The 22,871-nt window shown below is 41.1% G+C and overlaps 1 protein-coding gene across 2 annotated transcripts; it reads right to left on the bottom strand.

Moving 5' to 3' along the window:
• Positions 1-114: 114 nt before the first annotated feature.
• On the bottom strand, positions 115-22,282 carry LOC306878222 (AT-rich interactive domain-containing protein 1A-like). 2 transcript variants are annotated; one of them, XM_079430425.1, is made up of 20 exons: positions 21,074-22,282; positions 15,109-15,306; positions 12,996-13,610; positions 11,948-12,058; positions 10,286-10,493; positions 9,862-9,951; positions 9,591-9,761; positions 7,258-7,570; positions 6,973-7,115; positions 6,758-6,861; positions 6,442-6,651; positions 6,134-6,338; positions 5,462-5,594; positions 5,219-5,382; positions 4,992-5,133; positions 4,769-4,891; positions 4,578-4,674; positions 3,625-4,459; positions 3,393-3,523; positions 115-3,306 (listed from the first exon to the last, which is right to left on the bottom strand). In XM_079430425.1, the coding sequence occupies exons 1-20, from the start codon at positions 21,968-21,970 to the stop codon at positions 1,384-1,386; spliced, it is 6,813 nt and encodes a 2,270-aa protein (XP_079286551.1). In that variant the 5' UTR covers positions 21,971-22,282; the 3' UTR covers positions 115-1,383. The 2 variants fall into 2 exon arrangements, with proteins under 2 accessions (XP_079286551.1, XP_079286552.1); XM_079430426.1 differs by having other exon boundaries at positions 5,231-5,382.
• Between the last annotated feature and the right edge of the window lie 589 nt (positions 22,283-22,871).

Below are 22,871 nucleotides of genomic sequence, written 5' to 3'. Positions count from 1 at the left end.
ACATGCAACTTAAGATGCATTAAAAAAAATAAACATTCTGATTTAACCTTCCATTCATAATTACAGTTCTAGTTGTTTTTTAATCATCTAAATGAAAATAATCACAAACATCTTACCAAGATTTAATGTACATTTATTCTTACCACGTGGAACATATAGTATAAAGATTTCATAGTGAATAAATGATATTCATTGAGCCAAAAAGGGGGGAAAAAAACCAAGGAATTTACATTAAGCTACATAGTCTGAAATACAAATATGCAGAATTCATATCACTGGAGAAAAAAAAATCTCAAATGTGTTTCTTCATCTAGAGTTATTTTGTTGTACCAGGAGATTAAATTAAAATATTTCAGTTGTTTGCTGCACTATGGAGGAACCATGGAGGCCAAAAGATGGCTCGGTTTATATACCTAGGCATTTTGATGCAATAACCCAACTCGAGTGTCCGCTCTCATTCTTGATAGATAAAAAGGAATAAGAAGCAAGAGAGTCTGTGAAAGAGAGGGAGAGCAAGAGAGAAAAGGAGGTGAAAATGTACAACATCTTATATACAGTACAGCCTCGGCTGCATCTTAAGTTGAAAACCAGTCCTAGGAGGTGATTTCTTTATAGGGGTCAATTCATACAATCAAGGGTTAAAGAGAAGAGGTCAGGGTGTTGTACGTCCTTGATACTTTGGGGGGTATTCTCCTTACCAGCAAACTAATGGTTTAAAAACGGTTTAAAAACGAAGCCGACTGAGCCAACATTTTCCCCATGTGGAACAGTGCAGTACGTTTGCAGTATGTTTACAGTTGTGGAGTACTGTACAGAAAATGACAACTCATTTCTGCTGTACACGCATCCAGAAAGGTTGACCGTGTAGCATCAAAATACAACCACCAAACAATGAAGAGTCCACACCTGTGAATGTGAACAAGAGCTGTGTATTATTTGCACCCTCTTGGGGAGGACAAAGAGACAATTAACCCCAAAACTCACTGTAAACAAGACAGCAACTTTGGTAAATAGTTTGTTTTTTCAAGCTATTTATTTTATTCATTTATTTTATTATAAAAAGTACTTTCCCCTCAGACAAGGACACAAAAGTTGGGGTCCCTGTCCATGTCATCTAGTTGGCATCAGTGTTACAGTTTGTGTCAGTGTGTTGAGGCTCTGGTTCATGATCCACAGCAAATTCGTGACAACCTTCCCAAAGTGAGACGCAGAGAAAAGGGGGACCAGTGGGTGTAATATGAAAGGGCTTGCATAAATTAAAAAAATAAAACAAAACAAGAAAGTCAATATTCTCTGCTTTCAATCCCCACTCGCCAATGGGGAGGACAGGCAAGGGGGAAGTCCGAAAACCAGAGAAGGTGGAGCCACAGCTCCGCACAGCTGTCATGACTGGCCTATCAAAAAGAGTACATCACAGATGACATGGGACACCAATGAGTTCATGAGCGGGGAGACAGAAAGGTCCAGTAGCCTCGATTCATACAGCGTAAACTCCGAGTGATTCTCCTCCACCTTAGCGAGAGCGAGCAGAGCCCGAGCAGCCCGCCGCATCATGTCCACACTTGTTGGCTCAAAGTGTGACCCCTGCATGTGCAGTAGGGAACCTTGGCTCTGCTGGAATTGAGTAGCCGCTAAGCTGTCCTCCAAGAAGCCCAATAGATTCCCTACACTGGCCTTCTGTACCGCAATGGCACGGGCCGCCATGTTGTCACCCTGTGCGAGATTGGCCAGCAGCACGACCGCCATCTCCCGACAAACAGGCACCTTTCGCTCTCCAACTAGACGCACAAGGTTATCAAACAGCTTCTCTAATCTACTAAAAGGCGGCGTCGCCAGAATGAGGTCCACATTGTTGTCCTGAATGCTGAGCTTACAGAGGGTCTCCAGGACTAGTCTCTGGGGGGACAAGGCGCCATTAAGCCCGAGACTAGGGAAGGGGTCTTGGGCTTCCGCTGAAGGACAAATGGCCCAATGGAGCAAGCCATCCAGCAGAGGCAGACAGATGCTCTCAGTGTAGACAGAGAAATCAAGCTGGCCTGAGATGTTGGCAAGAGTGACCAAGCAATTTTCCCGCAGTACCTCCAAACAGTCCCACCACCACTCGTCTTTCTTGCTACCAAGACTCTCATCCACCTCCTCTTCTTTCTCGTAGGTTAAAGGCGCCTGCTTGCGCTCTGGATGACGGTGGTGGAGAAGCAACAGGCGGCCCAGCAGTAGCAATAGCCCTGGATGCTTCGACATCTCAGAGTCATTGCCCGGGATGAACGAGAGGCTGCGGACAATGTTGGAGACACAGATGCAGCGACGGGCAAGGGAGTCTTGCCAGTCTGAGAGCGTGACGAGAGGAGCTTCATCCTTGCTGTGTGGCTCATCTTCTAAAACGGCGATGAAGCGCGGACCCTGTAATGATGGGCTTGGAGGTGCTGGCCTAATGTTTTCTGAAGTTGTCGTCTCTGTTACTTGTTTCTCTTCATCTTTCTCTATGTGTGAAGTCCCCTCAGAGGCAGTTTCTAAGGAGTCAGCAGGTCTGTCGTCCCTCAAATCTGAAATTCCGTTGGCCACTTTCTCAGTAGATGACTCTGGAGAGGGCTGCCGGTCCACTTCTCTCCCATGCTCTTCACTGGATGAGGGCAGCGAGGGTGCCTGGCTGTCCTTCTGAGCTCCTCTCTTCCTGTCAGTAACCTGCGCAGGAAGACGCTTCCGATGGTGTAACAGGTCCATCTTGCTTTCAAAGTGGGTCTGAATGTGTTCTGTTGTATCACCTCCACCGATACTCCAGTGCAGGAGGCCGCTGTCAAATTCCTGCAACCGACCAAGCTTATTTGAGCAGTCCACCACAAATGGATCCTTTTTTCTCACAATTTTCAAGGGAAGCTTATCAAACTTGCTAGCCTGTTTGGGCTTCTCTTGAGTAACAGCCAGCTCGAGACATGGTGGCTCTGAAGTCTTGGGTTCTGCAGATGACTCTCCTTCAGTCCCTAGGAAATCTTCTTTCTTCACAGAGTCTTCAAGTGTCCTTGGCTTTTCTTCCTGCTTTATCTGGAGAGGTCCTTGTGCCATGTGTTGTTCCTGATGTTTTGACCTGTGCATTTCCTCTCCTTCATCTTCCTCCTCTGTTTCTCCATCTTCCTCCATGCCCTCAACGAATGCCTCATCATCCACAGTGTTTTCATCTTTTTTGAGCACGCTGGGATCTAAAAGAGCTCTTTGTCCTGGATCCCCAACTTCATATTCCCTCAGAATCCCAAAGATCTCAATGAGGCAACGGCGGAAATACTCAACGATTAGTTCCAGGAAACCAGGGAGCTTTAAATGAAAATATTAGTATGTTACTCAGAATGAAACTTAAGTAATGGCAATAAAAAAATTGTCATTTTCCAAAAATGACTCACCTGTATAAGGTTGAAATTTGAAATACTGTTGTCATCATATAACAAGATGTTGATGGTGTCTAAAGCCCATGTACTCTCCGCCAACAGTCCCGATTTAAGGGACATCATGACTCTCCACGCTTCTGGAGTGCCTGCAAATGTAGTACACCATTATATTTCTGTATCTCTCAGGACTGAGCTTGATAAATAACCAAAATGTAATTTACAACAAAAAAAAATTATTAACTCTTACCAATTTCTTTCATGGTAAGACGCCTACGTGATTTGAGAACTGGTGATGTTGCCTCTATGGAACCTGGAGGGAAGGATAGGTCTCTTCTCATCATTGGAGGCTGTACTGAGGGAGGTACAATGTGAGATGCAGGCACTGGAGGTCCCGCCTTCTGCATTTTGATATTGCTGGGTATGTAGGTTGATTTGCTAGGGGAAGTCCTGCTTTCCATAGGCCGAGGCATTGGCGTGGGGCCTGACTCTTGTGGAATGTTGTTTTGCATGATTTGGGGAGACTGGTAATTTGACTGCAATGGTCTGCTCAATGGTGGACCTGCGCCACTAGGGCCATATGGGGGTTGTCGTGGCCCAGGCCACTGGCCCTCAAGATTCATGCGTGGTTCAGATGGCATCATGTCTTCAGATCGATTTATTGCATGGTAGCCAGGACCCTGAACGGGACCAGTAGGAGGTCCCTGACGGTTAGGGTAACTGGGGTAGCCCATATCACCTCGGCCCTGCCACATGCCACTTTGAGGACCGTCAGGACCAGACTGCATTGGACTGCCCATCATTTGAGGAGGCATGGAACCCTGGGAGTTTGGGCCCGTGCCTGCTTGCATCCGATCTCTTCCAAAGGGGAAAGGGAACTGATTCTGGGGACCAGGTGGACGACGGTCAGAGCCAGGGTAGGAACTATTAAACTGGTTATACATTTCCTGACCACTTGAGGGACCACTAGGGGGAGCCTGCGGCGGTGGCTGTGGCTGCTGAGCGTTGTATGGCCCACTGAACATCTCACCGTCGTGATGCCGTTTAGCTGGTGGGTAAACACCATCACCTGGTCTTTTGTAGTTCTAAAGGCAACAAATTACATTTTTAATATCTGAAACGGCTTTCAGTAACATTTAGTCATTATACCAATGTCATATAGAAAAAAAAAACATCAGATTGTTTTATTAACCGCTTTCTTACCGATTGTTGTTGCGGGTACATTCCAGGCTGCTGATTTGGATAGGAGCCACCAGGAGGCGCACCCTGACTAGGATACTGATTACTATAGGACTCATGCCTGTACAGAAAACCATATGCAAGAGAAATAAGAACTAGATATAGCAGATATACAAATACAATCTCCATAAAAACGAACCAATTGGTGGACTGACCGTTGTTGCTGTGGAGGGTAACGATTTGGTGAGTACATCCCAGATTCGGCATTGGAAGTCATCATATTTGGCTGTGGCACTCCAGGCCCCATGCTGCCTTCTGGGCCCATCCCTGACTCTGGTCTACGCAACACAGGAGAGGTTCAAGGTTCACTGCATCATGTACATAACACCAATGAAAGGAAAGGAATTAGTTTCTACCCAAAGTAAAGTTTCAGTGTACCTCCTGTCATAGCCGGGGCCATATGGATACTGGTGTCGCTGGCCCATGGGCATGTTTCCCATAGGGCCTGGTGGTCCCCTGTTGTATTGATCACCGAGACTGCTGTTGGGACCCTGCACACCAGGTATGAACTGTTCTCCAACTAGGACCACAAGCACACAGATCATCACACCAGGTCTCTTATCATGAGCCATAATGGACTAAGATTACATGACTACAATACAAACCTTTTCGCATACCACTGAAGTGATCTTTATTGGGTTCATAGGGTCCGATGCGACCAGGCATCTCTGGGGTGCTCATGCCTGACTGGTAGCCAGAGTTGGGCGTCATAGTGTTTCTCCGAGAGAAGTCGCTATCAGCAAATGGATCTTGCAGGTTCACACTGCTCCTAAGAAATAGGGCAGATAAGGAGTGGTTCACACTCAAATAACGCAAACAGTACTGCAAGACAAATGAGCAAATCTCACCTGCCACTTGGCATTGGGGGCATCTGGCTGTGTGGGGTAGAGGCAGGAGTAGGGGGCTTCAAGTCTCCGCTTTCTGCCATGGAGCTGCTGGTGGACTGTGGCGTCTGGGGCCCCTGGAGAGAGCCGGATCCAGCTGTTCCATACAAAAAAAAAATCAAGAAAAAAAAAGATGAGAAACATTACACTTCTAAGTTCTTATATTTACAAGTACTACAACATCATTGGTACCACAAGCCAAATTGTGTATGAAACAAGTTCTCTCTCATGAATAATGCAGAGAAATGCTCAGAATCTAATGACATACACACATAATCTCCAATCTGCAATCTGTAAAGATCTGCAAAAATGTGTTTAAGGGTTTCATGGCCCCTTAAAGTTATACTTTGGGACTTCTGCAACTGGTCATTAGAGATAATGCAATGACTCATATGTTCAAACATTAATAATGTTATTATAATGTATCTTTCTTCTGCCAATTCATATGTGCTTCTAAATAAAGAGCTTAAATTGCACATACAGTATTAATTCATAAACCTATGATGATGATGATGCTTCAATAACTTAAAAATATAAACAAGATGAACAACATTATCATATGTTCCTTACTTAATTTTGGAATAGGTGTTTTGTTGCAGCAGTTAAATTGTTAAGATCCAAGACACCAGAACTCACCTGGGGAGGGAGGCTGAATCTTGGTCTGGTTCTTTTTGCTATCTCCAGACATAATGTCAGGAGGTGGGTCTTCTCCACGCTCAATCTTGCATTCAAAAGCATACAGACATTGAATGTACTGTTTTTTCAGAGAGCTGGCAGCACTGCTGGAGGTCCCCACGTTCAGATTTGTAGCCAGCTCCCTCCATTTTTTGTTCTTATTAACCTGCAATTACAAGGACGCCAAAGGATATAAGCAAACACCCTTGAGAGAAAAAGAATTGAGACCTTCAACATTATCTTAATGTGTATGGACAGCTTGAATATACCTGTGTAAGACCTCCAATCTCCTTGACAGACACGTAGAGGCGGAAGAGATCAAGGGGCTTGCGTCCCACAGCCGGCAGGTTATTCATGCCCATGGCTTTTTCTTCTATGAAAGCCAAGTAACGGTCTACCCACATCTTTCTTTCTGGCTCTGGGCCTAGCTCATACAACCGAGTGATCTTCTCATTGGTTGTTGTGGAGGAACTTGACTTCTAAGCAGAAGCAGTTTATATAAAAGGAATTACACAGGAAGTGCAACAAAGGATGACTGATTTCTGCTGTAAATACATTGCACTTCTATCTAAATATTAAGCAAACCTTGGATTTTGATTCGGTCTTGGGCGTCCCCTCAACTTTGTTATTCATTTTCTGGGCTTGGTTAAGTTTCCCATCCATACCAAAGTCCGGACCAGGGGACATGCCTAAGAGAAAAACAGATACATTAACCATGATTGTGACCTGCCAGGTAAAAATTACTTCTTTTTTTTGTACCATACAAAAAACTTTTTTTTTGTTTTTGTTTTTTATCTTACCACTAGTGTTGTTAGCCATGTTACCACCCATAGGGTAGGGCGAACCCTGGGTATTCATCATTCCAGGCATGTTGTTCATGGAAGGGCCATATGGAGGTCCTGAGCCCATCATACCAGGAGACATACTGTGGTAACCTGGTAGCCTGTGAAGCAAAACGCATTTAACGTAAAACTACCTGACTGGATCCAGTCTGTACTCAAAAAAGAGATAAGGCTAACAAATCAGACATTTGTTACAGAACAATGATAATGCACAACTTCAGTTGTATTTCAGCTCTTGTGTACCTGTTGTGTATTGCGTTGGCGGGTCCGTGCTGCATTGATGCAGCATCCTGTGGCTTTCTGTTGAGGCCTGGAGGTGGGCACATCCCGGTTCCCACTTGAGGGGGCATGCTGCCCATATTAGGACCCATATTGGGACTCATGTTGGGGCCATAGGGACGTGCACCCATCTGTCCAGGAGGCATCCTTCCAGCCGGCATGCCAGCAAACATTGGCCCTCCTCCTTGTCCAGACATAGGGTTCATGGATCCACCCATGCCAGAGCCTGGGTAATTGGCATTAGGCATGCCACTGTAACCAGGCTGCCTGGGGTAACCTGAAGAGGAAGACAGGAAGTTGAAATTTGATACAAAGTTTCCACGATTGTGAAAAAAGTACAGTACCGTTAAATGATTGCACAGAAATGCAAAACAAACCAAAATAATGCAATATCAATAATAGTTGTACAATGACAATAAAACCAGTTAAGTTAATCAAAACACCATATTGATTATGCTGCATCTTTCTGTAGAGAGAAATAAAACAGATTTAATAAGAAATATTACAATTTGTGGTACTACAATTTGTGAATGAAACAAAAAGTCTGAACCAGGGCTTGAAAACGAAAAAAAAAAAAGTCAATCGGTTCACTCCGAGCAGAATCGATATTTTAACGTTTCCGTTCCTGCGTTCCTCTGTATTATTACCGTTCCGAAACCGGTTTTACTTACTCCATGCACATCTGTTAACGTGGTCTGGCGAAAGACTGGACTAGACGATTCTGCACTTGAAAAAAACAAAAAAAATCTCGCTCGCCAGGAACTGAAGTCACAGGCACGCAGAGAGTTTCGAAAAGAGCCTGGAAATCCCGCAGCACCACCGAAGTGGGTCTTCGTTTAGAAGAATAGATCGCGTGCATGGGATCACGGACCGCAGCGACGTATGAAAGATTGACATTGCTGGCTTTGGCTAGCCTCCAAGCTAACGCATAGGTCTTTCATGTGGTCATTCTAAGCTCGTCGCAACTGACGTGAAGACGAGGCATGAGAGGTCTGAGGTAAAAATGTAGTTTCTGCCCAGATATGCTTTTAAAAATATTTAAATATTTTGATATGTATTCTTTTTCAAAAGTTTTATTTTAACTTATTTAAAATGTAACGTTAAAATGATGGTAATTTGAATGATAAAATGTTTTTTGGGGGGGTTTTTTTTCCTCGCTCGTGTAATCGACTATTGTTTTCAGTGTCGACTAGTAGGAGCTGTACCGTTTAGTCGACTAGACCCGCACATCCCTAATAAACACAGTAATTAGTTTCTCTCCACAACAAATCCTCTAAACTTAAGGATAGCCTATAGGCTATAAAAACGTCATTCCAAAAACAAATTAAAGGTGAAACTGATGCCTACCTCTCTCACTCGGCACGAATCCAAATGTTTCCATATTCTCAACATATAGCCTACTAAAATATTATTTATTGGCTTTTACTTTCATCGAAGCACCGCTGGTGTGTAAGATCTGTTGAATCCATCTTACACTGACGTCGGATAAACGCTAACGCCAGTGTTCTGACGATTTGTGCTACCCTGTCAGATTTTCCATTAAAACAGATGGTAGCAGAATTCATTGCCATTGCGACTAGGGTTCACAGCTGAGCACGGGCGGGCATTTCACTCGCTGGATGCGTCAGCATCACATTTGTATAGTCTGTACTACTTGAATTCGTGATTGGTTGACAGAAAATTTAAAATATTAAATGGAACGATAAAATAACGTTATTAACCGGTTAATGGCCATTTCAAATTTTCGATTCTGTTCGGAACTATAAAATTTGATTTAGTTTCTGTTTCCGGTTCTGTTCCAGTCAAATTTTGTTCGTTTCCGGTTTTCGTTTTCGTTCCTTGAACCGGTTCAGAGCCCTGGTCTGAACACCACAACAGTATTAGCAATTAACAATTAGCATTGGCCGAATGTGTTGGGGTATGGTTGCCTCATTGGTGGGCTTGTTAAGAGTCTTCCAGGCCCTCGAGTGTTTTAGCAGCATGTAGCGCTGCTGTAACCCACAGTCACTGTAGCTGCTCAACTGACGTGAGCCATGCTACGTCAACTTCCTTTTTTTCCACTAACGCTAAAAATAACCACACTGTGATCCACTGGTCGCACAGAGAGAAGAGTGAGGAGGATTTGGAGGGACAGCAAGATAAAAGAGAAAGATAAAAGCCCAATATCTGCACCTCCACTACAATAACTGCTCTCAACAAGGGACTTATTTTTTAAAATGTAAATTTTTCTATTTGCCCTAAATTAAAAGATATGTTTTGCATTAAATTAAAGTCGCTGTTACCACGGAGCCACTTACCCTGTGGGCCATATTGACCACCTTGAGGCCCATAGTTTGCCATAGAGTTGTTCTGCTGATAAGGGACTATTCCAGCATGCACCTGGCCTCCAGATGACTGACGAGGAGACAATGCAGAGCTAGACTGTGGAGACCCATAGGGTGCCATCTGAGGGTTTCTTTGCATATATCCTGTGCAGACAACAAGATTAATGTGTTGATACAATAAATAAAAAGAGCATCAGGATAGAAAACAATTCCTGTCTTTTTCAAATTATACAGACTGAGTTACCTCTTTCTTGGCCAATGCCAGGTTGATTCATTGAAGGGTGCATCATCCCATCAGACTGTCCACTTGAAGGGCGGGGAGGCATCTGGTTCCCTAAAAATGAGAAATTCAAATAATGGGGTTAAAAAACTAAAGTAAAACTAAACTAAAGTCACTTGAAGTAACTTTTTTTTTTTTATATAATTTAAATTCAAATTCAAATTTAAATTTAAATGTTTGAAGCACTCCACCATCTTCCATTAGTGAGCATAAACTGGAAGTCAAACCACAAACTCATGGCATAAAAAAAAGGTGGAAAAAAAGAATTGGTGCCACAAAATATTCTTCATATTTAATATTTGTAATGATTCCAAACCATCTTCCTGATGACTGTCCCATAGAGTGGCATGAACACATTTCAAAACAATTTAAGGTGTACTAGACCTACCTGGCATCGTGGCAGGGGACAGTGGCCCAGAACGAGATGCTGAGGCGCTGGCAGGAGAACCCACCGGGGGAGAAGTGTGAGGGGAGAAGGGTGACTGTGCTGGATTGCTCTGTTCTCCTTGACTGCTGGATACTCCAGATGTGCTGACTCCAGGGCTCAAAGCACCCTCTGTACCAGTAGGCAGGTCATCGATTGAACCGGATAGGTCCTAAGCAAAGAGAACCGTAGAGAGAAGGTCAGAAAAATCTAAGATAGAAGTCGTAATGTAACGGAAGTAGTATCTTTTCCTCTGATTTTTTTGGAAAAGAAGAAAAAAGAAGGGCCGAAACGAACCAATGATGGTTCATTAGATGAATGGCAGATCTGAATGCGAGCTCCTGTTTAAGCAGACTAAATGGCAAGTGACACCAGAGAGAAGTCCAAGTTATGATGTTAAGATGAAAAAAAAATTATAATTTTGAAAAATGAATCTGTCACAGTAAGACCAATAACATTCCTTTAGAAAATGCATGTTATTTCCATTTCATGCACTGCAAATATGAACATACTTAATATGTGTTCCCATAGAAAGACAAAAACACAAATAGAAGAGAAAACGAAAAAAAAACAAAAAAAAAAAACAGGCTCAGCTGGTGTTATTTGGTATTCCAGCATTTCTGCTAGGGGATTTAAAAATGAAGCTGTCAGCTGTCTCAAAGAACTCTTCATGGCATTATCTTTATTTTACTAATATTTTCCTATCCAATCAGCAACATTCAGCTTTCACAGATATTCAAGAATATTGCTAAAAAATAAATCCACATTCGGAATCGCAAGTATGTCTTGCAGGCTCTGGATAAGGTTTGTTGCTTAATTGTTAGGCCAAGGCAAGATAGATATTCTGTACTGAAAATAAACCCAAGGACTCACTCACAAAAATAAAAAAAACAGTCTGTATTAAAAAAAATCTAAAATAAAATCAGCAGCACAACAGCAAAATTTAATTATACCATAAAAACTTTTCTTCTTTAGAATAAATCTCCCAGTGACAGCTTCTTCCACTCGGCAACAATGAACTCTGGCACAGTTTTTTTTTTTTTTTCCTCTCTGGGATACACACACACACATGCTTTCGTACACATACAATCACACAGCCAGAGGCTGCTGGCCTTATTTATCTCATCTAGGAGGGGGAAAAAAAAGTGAGATCACAGCGTCCCTGAGGTTGCCGTAGCTACGGCAGTCGGCTGCACGTGTTCTGAGTCAGCGCAGTTGGGTGTCTCTCCATGTGTCCTTTTCAGACAGTCTCGCAGGTCATAACACACACTCAAAAGCAATTAAATCTCGGAGACAGAGAAGCAGAATTCACATGGAGAGTACAAAAAAAAAGGTAAGGAGAGAACCGACAGCATATATTTCCGTGACAGACCACATGAAGTTCTTCATTTAGCAACAACCCCAAAGGTCCTACATAATCACTCCAGAGATAAAGGTGCAGCTGAGGCTGAATTATGCTCACATCTTCAAGCTAATTACCTTTTATTAACTAAAAGTCAACACAAAAATAGCGTTTGACTGAAACAACTTGATTGCGCACTCGTGAATCTGTCAAATTCACAATGCATCTTTAAATGCGGTTGGACGCAGTCAACAGCTTGTGTGAAATGAAAGTGTCAGACTCACTGGTAGACTGGAGGGTCTGCCCTGCATGTCCTCTGTGCTGCTCTTCGATGCCAGAGGCGGACCGGAGGGGGGAGCACTGGACTGGGAGCTAAAAGACTCTTGGGAAATCTCCTGTGGGGAAAAGTTGGTATTTAGGACAGTGAACGCATATATAGATGCTTTTGCTTACAAATATTATATGCTGGGTTTAGGTCAGTTTCACTGTTAGTAATACAAGTTTCTGTTTTTGTTCTTAAGAATAACCAGTTACAATACTCCTTTTATTACGTACGAGTCTGTAAATGTGGTGGCACTGTGAAATGAAATGCATTCCAGACTTCAAATAAATGCAAAAGCAGTCATCCAATTTAGTTCAAACACACAAAGTGAATATTAAACATGCTATTAACACCCCACCTTTACATTTGCATGTTCAGAAATAAACGGGATTAAAAACACCATCCAGTGCAGAAAATTTATACATTTACATGTTATTTGGCAGATACTTAAAGAACACTTTACAACAAGATTACATTTGTTAACATTAGTTAATGCATTAGGTTTAAGCTAACAATGAACAACCATTTCATTTTTTAACCTAGATTTATTGAATTCATAAATGTACTATTGTTCACTGTTAATGTTCCATAATACATTATTATTAGAAGAAAATAAAACATTACTGTGGAGTCAGATTATTTTTACAATTCACAATAACTGTGTTCTATATTGCTTTACATTGGAATTAATTGCATTTTAAAATAAAGACAGTTATCAAAGATGAATTTTCATCACTCCAGTCTTCAGTGTTACATGATCCTTAAATGTATCTAATATGCTAATGCTGATTTACATTACCCAATGATAATAATGTAAAAGTGTTGATCATTGTTAATTACTGACACTTAATGTATTAACTAAATTTCGTTGCAAAGCATTACCTATACTTTAGAACAGTTGCTCGAGGGCACAGTGGTGACAGTCAATCTCAGTAACTCTCACTTTCATTATCTCATTTTCATCCACCCTGAACCACCACTTTAATACGAAAGCCAAAAGCTTAAGTTACCTGAGGAGGAGGAGGAGGAAAACGCTGATACGGCGATTGTTGCTGCTGCTGCTGTTGCGGGGGATTCTGGGAGTACGATGAGGGCTGTCCCTGCGGCATCTGTCCGTGTCCCGCAGACGGCTGAGAAGCAGGTGTGGGTGTCTGCGGTGGCTGCTGTGATGTTGGCGGTGGCTGCTGCTGCTGTTGTTGGGGGCCTTGGGCAGGAGGGTAACTGGGTTGGGATGCAGGAGGAGCCTGGGAGCTCCCCTGCTGCGAGGGCTGGGACTGAGGCACCTGTTGCTGTGGATAAGGAGACTGGCAGGCCTGGGGTGGCGCCGAGGACTGCGAGTACGGGGACTGCGACGGGCCCGGCGAAGGGCCGGTCACCTGTCCCTGTGGCTGCTGGGCCATGTGGGGTTGTTGGTAAGGAGGGCCAGCCTGTCCGTGTGGGCCAGCTGACTGGGGGCCATGAGGTTGCTGTGAATAAGGTCCCTGACCTCCTGGTTGCCCAGGGGAAGGCCCGGGGTATGGCGACTGCTGCTGGCCCGAGTGAGGCCCCTGACCATGCTGGCCATAATAGGGCTGCTGCCCCTGCTGCACATAACCCCCTGGTCCCTGCTGTCCATATGATGACATCTGTGCAAACGAGTAGGATAGCACTAAAGATCATTACACTCATGGTATTTCCCACACTGATTTATATCATGTGGGTAAATATACAAAAAGACAAGTTCTTTTTATAGACAAGGCTCCCACTTCATTTGACAAATTAATTTGTGACACTGATGCTGTTTTTCCTGTTCATTACTGTATAGCTGCTTTGAAGAAATATGTTGTATTAAGCCTTATAAAGTAGACTTCTTGAATTTCCATTACTTTTCCAGTTCGTTCTTGATTAAAGGATGAGAATTCATAGTTTAAAATTGCTACTTTTTAAAAATGTACAAAATGTTATCAGCAAGAAAGCTTGAGCAAACCATTGCTCAAGGTTTTTAGCACTCCGCATGAATAGAAAACTGATATTTCAACATCAGAAATTTCCATGACTCTTCCAAGCACTGAAAACTACAATTTTAGAATTCCATGTTATTGTTAATGAGTTCATATAAGTCATATTTAATATTAAAACTGGGACAGAAAGTTTATTGCTAAAAGAGATCAGATGGGTTTTATTTTTAACCTGTACACAGCTCAACAACATTTTATCCTTCCTATTCCCTAAATAATAATACAAGGGTAAAATGTAGTTATTGTACCAGAAAGTGTGACCTTCTCCAGCATCACATTTGTAATTATTTATTAAGGCTAGGAATGACTAAAGATCCCATGATACCAGGGACACAATATGCTACACGTTGCTATTTTTGCCAAGCTTTATAACACCAAACACTATGATACACTGTGATTTATACATAATAAACACAATACACAATAAATGCGCTATATAAAATGCATCATTCATTCATTCATTTAACCCAAAAACTAAAGACCCAAAAAATCTTTTTACTTCAAATTAATACAATTCTCATTCATTCTTTTTTTTCAAAAGATGGCACATTCTGAAATTTAAAAATAGATATTCAGGTAATATTTGGTGCATAACCACATTGTAAAACAATGTTGAATTTAAGTTATCATAAAAAAATATATAATTATAGAATTACAGGTTAAGGTCAAAGATAATAGTGGACTTATTGTTAATAATAAAAATGTATTGTTACAATAGAACTTTCTTCATGGATCAGTGTTAATATTCCCTGTTAATTTGACTGCAATTTCGTGTTAAACTATTAGCAACCTGACTTTATACGGAATTTTTTTTTACCTTGAACCTTCTTCATTGAAAACAGTGTCTGTGTATCTATTCTGCTAAACTAACTTAAAAATCTGAAAAAGCATGCTAAAGTGTACTTTAAAAAAAAATGACATATCGATGCCAGCACTAAAAGAACACTGCAAAACAATTGAGTATTTTCCCCCTACCTCTGATCAAATGAGAACACACATTGCAATAGTTTAAAAAAAGCATTATTAGCGTCACAACTTATAATTACCAGGATATTCACTCATTTAACTACAACAGTGCAGCATATTCAAACCGTGAACCCCTAAAACACTGAGAAAGATCACTGACCTGCTGGCCGTACTGCATACGTCCTTGCATGCCCACAGGGTATCTCTGAGGGCCAGGGGGCCCGTAGCCCTGGCCTGGGTAAGCAGACCCTTGCTGGGGCCCTGGAGGAGGCCCTTGATGGGGCTGCTGGGAATAGGGCCCGCCCGACCCATAAGGCTGACCACGCATTTTCCCCATTTGATCCATGGAGCCTGGTGTCTGTGGAACGAAAGTGACAAAGTGGTTTGAGCAAAGGTATCTCACAGATAATGACAGAAAAGCATAAACTGAGTTTCACACAAAGACATCTGCAAAGATTTGAAAAACTCAAGGACACATTTTCCAAAACCATTAAATCAAACCATTATTCTGTATTACTGCACTCCCACACTTGAGAATTTGATTTTAAAAAGCCAGGATGCAAATGAAAGAATAGCAAGGACAGAATAAAAATGTAAGAAACCACAAGAGAAGAAGAGAGAGAGAACAGCCAGAGGGGGGAACCGATAGTGGAAAAAGGAGAAGGAAAAAGAAAGACAGCAAATAACCCTCTGCTGCCGATTCCCACGGTTATTAACCTGACCGTTACCTTGCTCAGCCTTAGTTAAGGAAGTCAACAGTGCTATATATAACTCATTTCAAATGGAGGGCAGTCTGCCGAATATTTAACACATCCCAGCTGTAGCTCTGCTTGAGCCACGGCCAAGCCAGCTTTTCCTTTTTTCGGAAAAAGACGGCAATCTTGGCACCGAATGAATGACACAGGGCTTAATGACAGGAGAGGAGAGGTCCAGCTTGACTTGCAATGAGATGAACGCTGGAGCATAGAAGTCCAAGATGAGAGGGTCACGTAAATATTGGAGTTGGAATACAAGTAATTTTGTTGTAAACTAACAAATAACAACTGCACAAATACTGACGGACAACAAAATACAACAAGTTTCCAGCATTCTATTCTTATATTTGCAGAACATGGCACTATATTAATTGCATCAGCTTATGGAGTCTTTCGCATAGACAATCTGACTGATTCAAACATCGCTTGCTAACACTAGAAATTTTAAAATACAGACCCAAGTCTTTATTTTCCTTTTAGAAGCTTAACTTTATTACCCACAAGCGATGACAATTCTATTGCATGCACATGATAATATTTTTTTAGTGTGTCCTTAAACATTTATTTTCACTGTGTGTATTAAACATTTTTTAAATATTAAGTAAGTGTTAATTAAATTAACATCTTTATAATGGCTGCACTGCAATGAGTCTTCATCCTGTTAAAAATGAATGCAATTTAAATACTTGTGTTGCATTAAAGTACAGTATGATGTACTTGAGAACAAAACTGACTCACAGAGAGAAATAAAAGAAGTGTATGGCGTCTTTTCTTTCACAATTACCCTCAGTGTATGTTCAAAAACAATGCTCTGAAGCATGAAATATTAAGTATAATTTCATACATGTTGTCCACTGTTGTTTCATGATTGTAAAATCTATTCAACGTGAAAAATGAAATCCTGAAGGCCAGCTTAATACATTTACCAAGCAGCCAAATGAGCTCCTCACCAGTGTTCACCTATACAAAATATGATATCTAAATTCAGTTCAAAATTTTGGGGTCAATAAGATTTGTTTTTGAAAGAAATTAATACTTGTATTCATCAAGGATGCATTAAACTGATCAAAAGTGACAGTAAAGGCATTTACGATGTTACAAAAGTTTCTATATAAATGCTAAAAGACTTCTATTCATCACAGAACCCTCAATAATGCTTCATAGTTTCCACAAATACATTAAGTTTCACAACTGTTTATAACATTGAGAAAAATGTTTAAGCAGCAAATCAGCATAATAGAATGATTTCTGAAGGATCATGTGACTCTGAAGACTGAAGTAACAGCTGCTGAAAATTCAGCTCTGCCATCACAGGAATAAGTTTTAAATATATAAAAACAGAAAGCAGTCATTTTAAATGTTTAAAATGTAATAATTTTTTATTAAAATGTTTAACTGTATGAAGAAGCATACAACTTTGAACCCAAATTTTGAACAATAGTTTATATCATATTACATTAAGTGAAAATATTTTGTTGGGTGATATATTGAATATTATCAAAAATAAAATAATGCAACTTTGTGAATATGGTGATGACTTTAACAAGCTTTTTAATTCGCCACTTTCCTAAAGAATATGTCATTAAAACATGATCATTTTTGTAACTCCAAGTATGACAGTTATGAAAGATGTGGTCTCTGATATTTTATATAATTTTATGTATAAAACATCATCATAAGGCTGAAAAAGCAAGATATATTTAGCGACATTGCCCAGACACTGTTATACACTACATATCAATACATTTCAATATTTATTTTGAATATCATGCTGCTGGTACAATTATGATGTCAGGTAATAATTATTACTTTAAAATATATTTATATATCGGATGAATCATAGTTATATTAAAGTGATCTTTTGACGTAAATATATTGTAAATTCTGTTCAGAAGACAGATAAGCAACAACTTTAATCAAACACCATAAATGCAGTTGAAAAGTGCACATATTCAGATCACTTTAAAGTCTCGCTTTGATATCACAAAATCCTTCTTTCCATCTTTGTATCTGATGACCCAGAACATACAAAAAAAGAAAAAAACCTGATTTTGGTTTTAAAATGTCAAATGACACATTCACGCATATTCTGGCTGCCTATTCAAGTGTTACATTGACATGAAATCCACATTGATATAAAGTGTTAAACCGATGGAGGCAAAACTAGGAACCAAATTGAAGACATTCAAATGTCAGTCAACTCTTTCAAATGACCCTTTGTTTAGTCTTTTTTTTTTTAATGTATCATTTTGTCCAGTCAGACTGTGGAAAAATGGATGGCACAATCATCCGTTCTTCACAGATGGGCACTGACTCAAACATGACCAAAGCTTAAACATCATTACTGAATGACACAACATTAAAATATAACAAAACAAGAAAGTTCACTGTGTCATCCTATCCTATTTGGACCAGTGAAACCTCCTCTACAATGTCTGTCTAATATCTAGGAGGCTCGTTTAGAATTGGCTGGAGTTCAAACCTTGAAAGGAGGTCTATGGCTGTAAACGCTCTAAAGTGTGAAATGACTGAGGGCAAGCTGCTCTTGACATTTTCCAGTGTCCGAGTCGAAAAATGAAATAAATAAAAGCAGCACATGGCTAATCTGCATAAGATAAAGTGAGGGCTCCCTTGGCAGGAGAGGCTGCTGGACGGGTGCTGTGATTGGCCATGGGGGATGGGGTGGACACCAGAAGACTGAAGGCAGGACGGCATTCAGATGCTGCAGTAAGCATAACTCTGTCTGAGATTAAATAAAACAATTATAGGAGAAAGTTCAAAGCTACATCAAAATTAATCTATTAAGCTAATATAATTAATAACCAAGAAGTTCTGTACAAAAACTATAAGACCTACATTACTTTTTGTCAGTAAGTTTTTTTTTCTTTAATTAATACTATTATTTAGCAAGGACGCATTAAATTGATCAAAAGCAACAGTAAATACTCTTATAATGTCATGAAAAAAAAATCTAAATGCCGATCTTTTGAACTTTTTTCACAAAAATCACAATTTCCATAAAAATATGACTGTTTTCAACAATGAAGAAATGTTTCTTGAGCACCAAATCAGCATATTAGATTGATTTCTGATGGATCGTATGACACTAAAGACTGAAATAATGGCTGCTGAAAATTCAGCTTTGCCATCACAGGAATAAATCACTTTTTAAAATCAAATAAAAAAAATTATAATAATAACAGCAACATATATATATATATATATATATATATAGTTTTTTTATTGTAAAGGTATAATAAATATTACAGTTTATACTCATACTGATCACATAAATGCAGCCTTTGTGAACAAAACATAAAAAACATTCAACTGACTCCAAACTTTGAATGGTATAGTGTTTTAGTTAGGATTGGGATTGCTTGTGGCACGTAGTTTGAAAACCCAATCAACACATTTTAATGATGATACCTGACATATATGGGCCCATATACAGATGATGTGTAAATTCTGAGGACCAAACCAGCAAACAATATTGCAGATCTTTACTGCCAAACTCACATATCATACTTCAGTTTGACAAGAACTTCCCTTATACAGAGACATTTTATACAGAGACAGAGACATCAAAAACATAAATAAAAATGAGTAATCCCGTAGAGATCCTAATCTTGTTAACAAAAAGGAATAAAGCTCAAATTTTAAGAAAGAGGCAGAAAAACAGGTTGAGATTCTGGTATAAAAGCTGTTTTTTTCACAGGTTCTCATTTCACAATCTCATATTGTTATTAATAAAGAAAACAAGAATAAATTAAAAAAATAAACAATCTAAATAAGAAATTCTAGGCCAAAAGGAAAACTTCCAAACAGAGTTTCAATCCCCTTATCAGATGCACAGCGACAAAACTGAAGCACATGTAGCCTCAACCTAGCAATGATAAACTAAGTTAACTGTGCTAAACAGATGTCGTTCAACCTTGAAATTGCACTTAAGTGTTTGGACATACTCCAGACAAACAACCATGATAGGCACCACATGAACAAGCATTTAGCATGCAGAGGATGACCAGACAGGAAACAACATCATACTGTAAACAACTGGCATGAATTAGGGAGGATTCAAAAAGATTTCCCTTTGCTCAATATCCAACAGACTAGAGAAATAAAACAGGCTATTCAAGTGTCTTCAATAACCGAAACTTCAAATTATGCACTAAAGACATAATCACTTAAAACCAGTTCCCAATCACAAATTTTGTTATTAACATTCTTTCAATAAAATCTGCAAAAATGTGTATTTTATTGCCCTCTATTAAAAAATAAAAAAGGACGTCCATGCATCCTTTATATATTATTATATGTTAAAACATCAACTGACAACATTGTTAAAAGTATCAGTGTCTGAATATAACCCTCACTTATCAAATTAATCAACTCCTATTTGTCCAATATGTAGAATTCATCTTGAAAGCATTAGCCAATATTCATTTTATATAAACAATACACTACTGAAAGAGTGAAGGAGGTGAGCAACATGAACTAATCAGCAAGTGTTTCAGTGTTACATCATATGCAATTATAAATGGCCAAGAGCACAGGATGCAGAGCCAATCAGATCTCAGCGAGCATGTCAACCCAAGACCAACTGTCTCGTGCCTTTGACAGGATGATTTTACCTCCACAATTCAAATCCCACTGCAAAGCAATCTGCACTTACTCAAATCACTGGGCTTGTGTTTACAGGCAGCGCACAGACCATTCAGCTGAGTCCACGCTTTAAAAACGAAGCTTTTCCTCATCAAATGTACTAGTAACATCCCTTTAAAACGTGCTTAAATACATTTTAGACCAAAATGAGGATAATTAGCACGTGTTTCTCTACTGTAGAAGTGTGACACTCACGTATCGGTTTACACAAGACGGGTTTTTCCACATGAAATATCCGCTAATATCATGTTAATCACGCTCCTAATTAACATCAGAAATGACAAACAACACACCAACCGGCTAAATATCGCATGTTAGATAAATATACAGCACATTAAAGCATATATAAAACACTGAAAGGCCTATGAGGGAAAAGCTAAATGCGTTTAAGCCTTCTTGGTGGAGAATCAGCCTGAGCTAAATACGCATTTTCAATCGGAGATCTACCTTCAACTCTAGCAATAATAGGCAACAGTTTTCATCTCACAACACAAGTCCAGCCACGAAGCTTGCGGCTTTTGGAAAGTTTCGTTATTTTAACTAAATATAAGCAGTAAAGGCATAAGCTGCTATGGAAAACCAAGCAGGCAGCCATTTTATAGTCTCTTGCTCAGACAATAGCTAGCACAGTGTTTCAACCACTCATATGACTCGAGCACAGCGAGAGAGAGGCCGTTTTCAAAGGCAATAGGGTTGTAATTTTACCTGGTTTCTTCCCAGGGGCTGCCCGGTACTTCCAGGACTCATGGGTGACGGGTGATGGGTCCTTTGTTGCCAACCCGGATGGCCCCCACCGTACTGCCCGCCGCTGCTGCCCATATCTGCTGGTCCCTTAGCACCGTCCTGACCGCTGTAGTCGCTCGGCGGGTAATTCGGGTAACCCCGGGTACCGCTCGGTGAGGTGAGGAGCTGGTTTAGAGTCGGGGTGGATGTAGGCTGCGGGTTTCCCATGTTATACCGCGGATTGCTGTAAGATGCAGCCGCTGCTGGCTGCTGCTTGGCTGGCTGCCCCCCTACCGCCTGGGCTTGAGGAGCGCTGCGCGGAGAGTTCATGCCGTAGCCCTGGCCCGGGTACGGGCTTCGGTTCCCGAACGGACTGTAGCTGTTGTACTGGTGGTTCGGGAAGCCGTGATCGTGGGAGTTGGGCTGATAGGGGTCCATCATACTGCTCGACAGCGCGCCTGGCCCCGCTGCAGCTGCCATGCCAGGGCTTTGTTGTCCGCCATGTTGATGAAAAGGGGCCCGGCCGTAGTGGTGCGCGTAGTTATAGGAAGCGGGTTGAAACCCGGGCGCGTGATGGTGTACCATGCCGGGGTGGTTGTTCCCCTCCGGTCCAGTGTTCTCATTTTGATTATTGTTCACCCTCGTCGGATTCACGTTGCCGTTTTTCATCTCCGACTCCCCTCCTCCCCCAGCATTTCCCACATCGGCCCGGTCCTGCAGTTCCCCGCGAGCCGGAGATCCGCTCTCGAGTCCCGGCTCCTTATTTTCCTGCTGCTTCTCCCCCGGTACCGACTCCTCCTTTGGGTCTCGATCCGGTTTTTTCAGCTCGGAAGGCGGGCTGGTGTTGAGAGAGGTAGCGCTGGCGACCTGAGCGGCCATGATCCCCCCCCCTCTCCCTCTCGGCGAGTCGGTCACAATCAAACGCAAAACATTGAATGTAAATAGAATAGTTTTACAACAATTTACCCGTGTCCCGACTCATCCCCACCCCTTACGCCGGACCGAATCCGGTCTCCACCGTCGGCTCCGTTTTTTAGACTCTCTCGCTCCGAGTTCCCGGGAAATGAAATTTAACCGACACGGAATTTGTGGGGGTTCTGTTGCAGAAGTAGACTACAGCCGAGGAACGGATCACACCAGCACGAGGCTCACTGAGATACAGCCATTTTACCGAGGTGCGCTGAGAGCAGTAAAACATGGCTCGGACTCTCCTCGGAGTGCGGAATGGATTCAGAGAAGGGGGCTGGGTAGAGGGGGGTGTTAAATTGACGTTGCATAACGGCAGGGTTGAAAACTGCTCCTCGAACAGATTTTGGTGGGAAAACTGTGGCTGGAGAGAATTGAATGAAACCATATAGCCAGACATTATGATTGCATTAGTTGCATGCAGTCTCTCCACAAAGTAAGCTTGTCTTACTGGTTTTGCTGTTGCACTGCTTATAAAATACCAAAGTCTGCAAACACACACACACCTACTTTGCTTTCAACCCTAAAATGGGCTGATGGGAAAATGGATAGACAACATATTGTAGGCCTACCTAAATATAAATTCTGTTTTGTATATGTATGTAGGCCTATGCATGGTGTTGAAGAGGTTGATTTTCGACTTGCCTGGTTAAACAAATGTTAATGAATGTATCTAAAATCCCATGGTTTAGGTCACTACGATAAAAAACAATGCAATTTCTATCATGACATGCATTTTGACCATATGCGTGTGTAGAGAATAAAGATAGGATAATAAAATACAAATTTTTTGTAATATTTTATCTTATAGCTT

The sequence above is a fragment of the Barbus barbus genome (genome assembly GCF_936440315.1).
Source record: "Barbus barbus genome assembly, chromosome: 12".
NCBI classification, from domain to species: domain Eukaryota; kingdom Metazoa; phylum Chordata; class Actinopteri; order Cypriniformes; family Cyprinidae; genus Barbus; species Barbus barbus.
Note: the sequence above shows the minus strand (reverse complement) of the source record. Positions and strands in the feature narration are given on the sequence as shown.

Excerpts from the sequence above, each read along its gene's own strand:
- LOC306878222 (XM_079430425.1), bottom strand. The coding sequence starts at position 21,970 with ATGGCCGCTCAGGTCGCCAGCGCTACCTCTCTCAACACCAGCCCGCCT. Across the intron at positions 9,952-10,285 it reads GTCCCCTGCCACGATGCCAG|GGAACCAGATGCCTCCCCGC; the intron begins GTAGGTCTAGTA and ends TCTCATTTTTAG. Across the intron at positions 4,460-4,577 it reads TGTACCCGCAACAACAATCG|AACTACAAAAGACCAGGTGA; the intron begins GTAAGAAAGCGG and ends TGTTGCCTTTAG.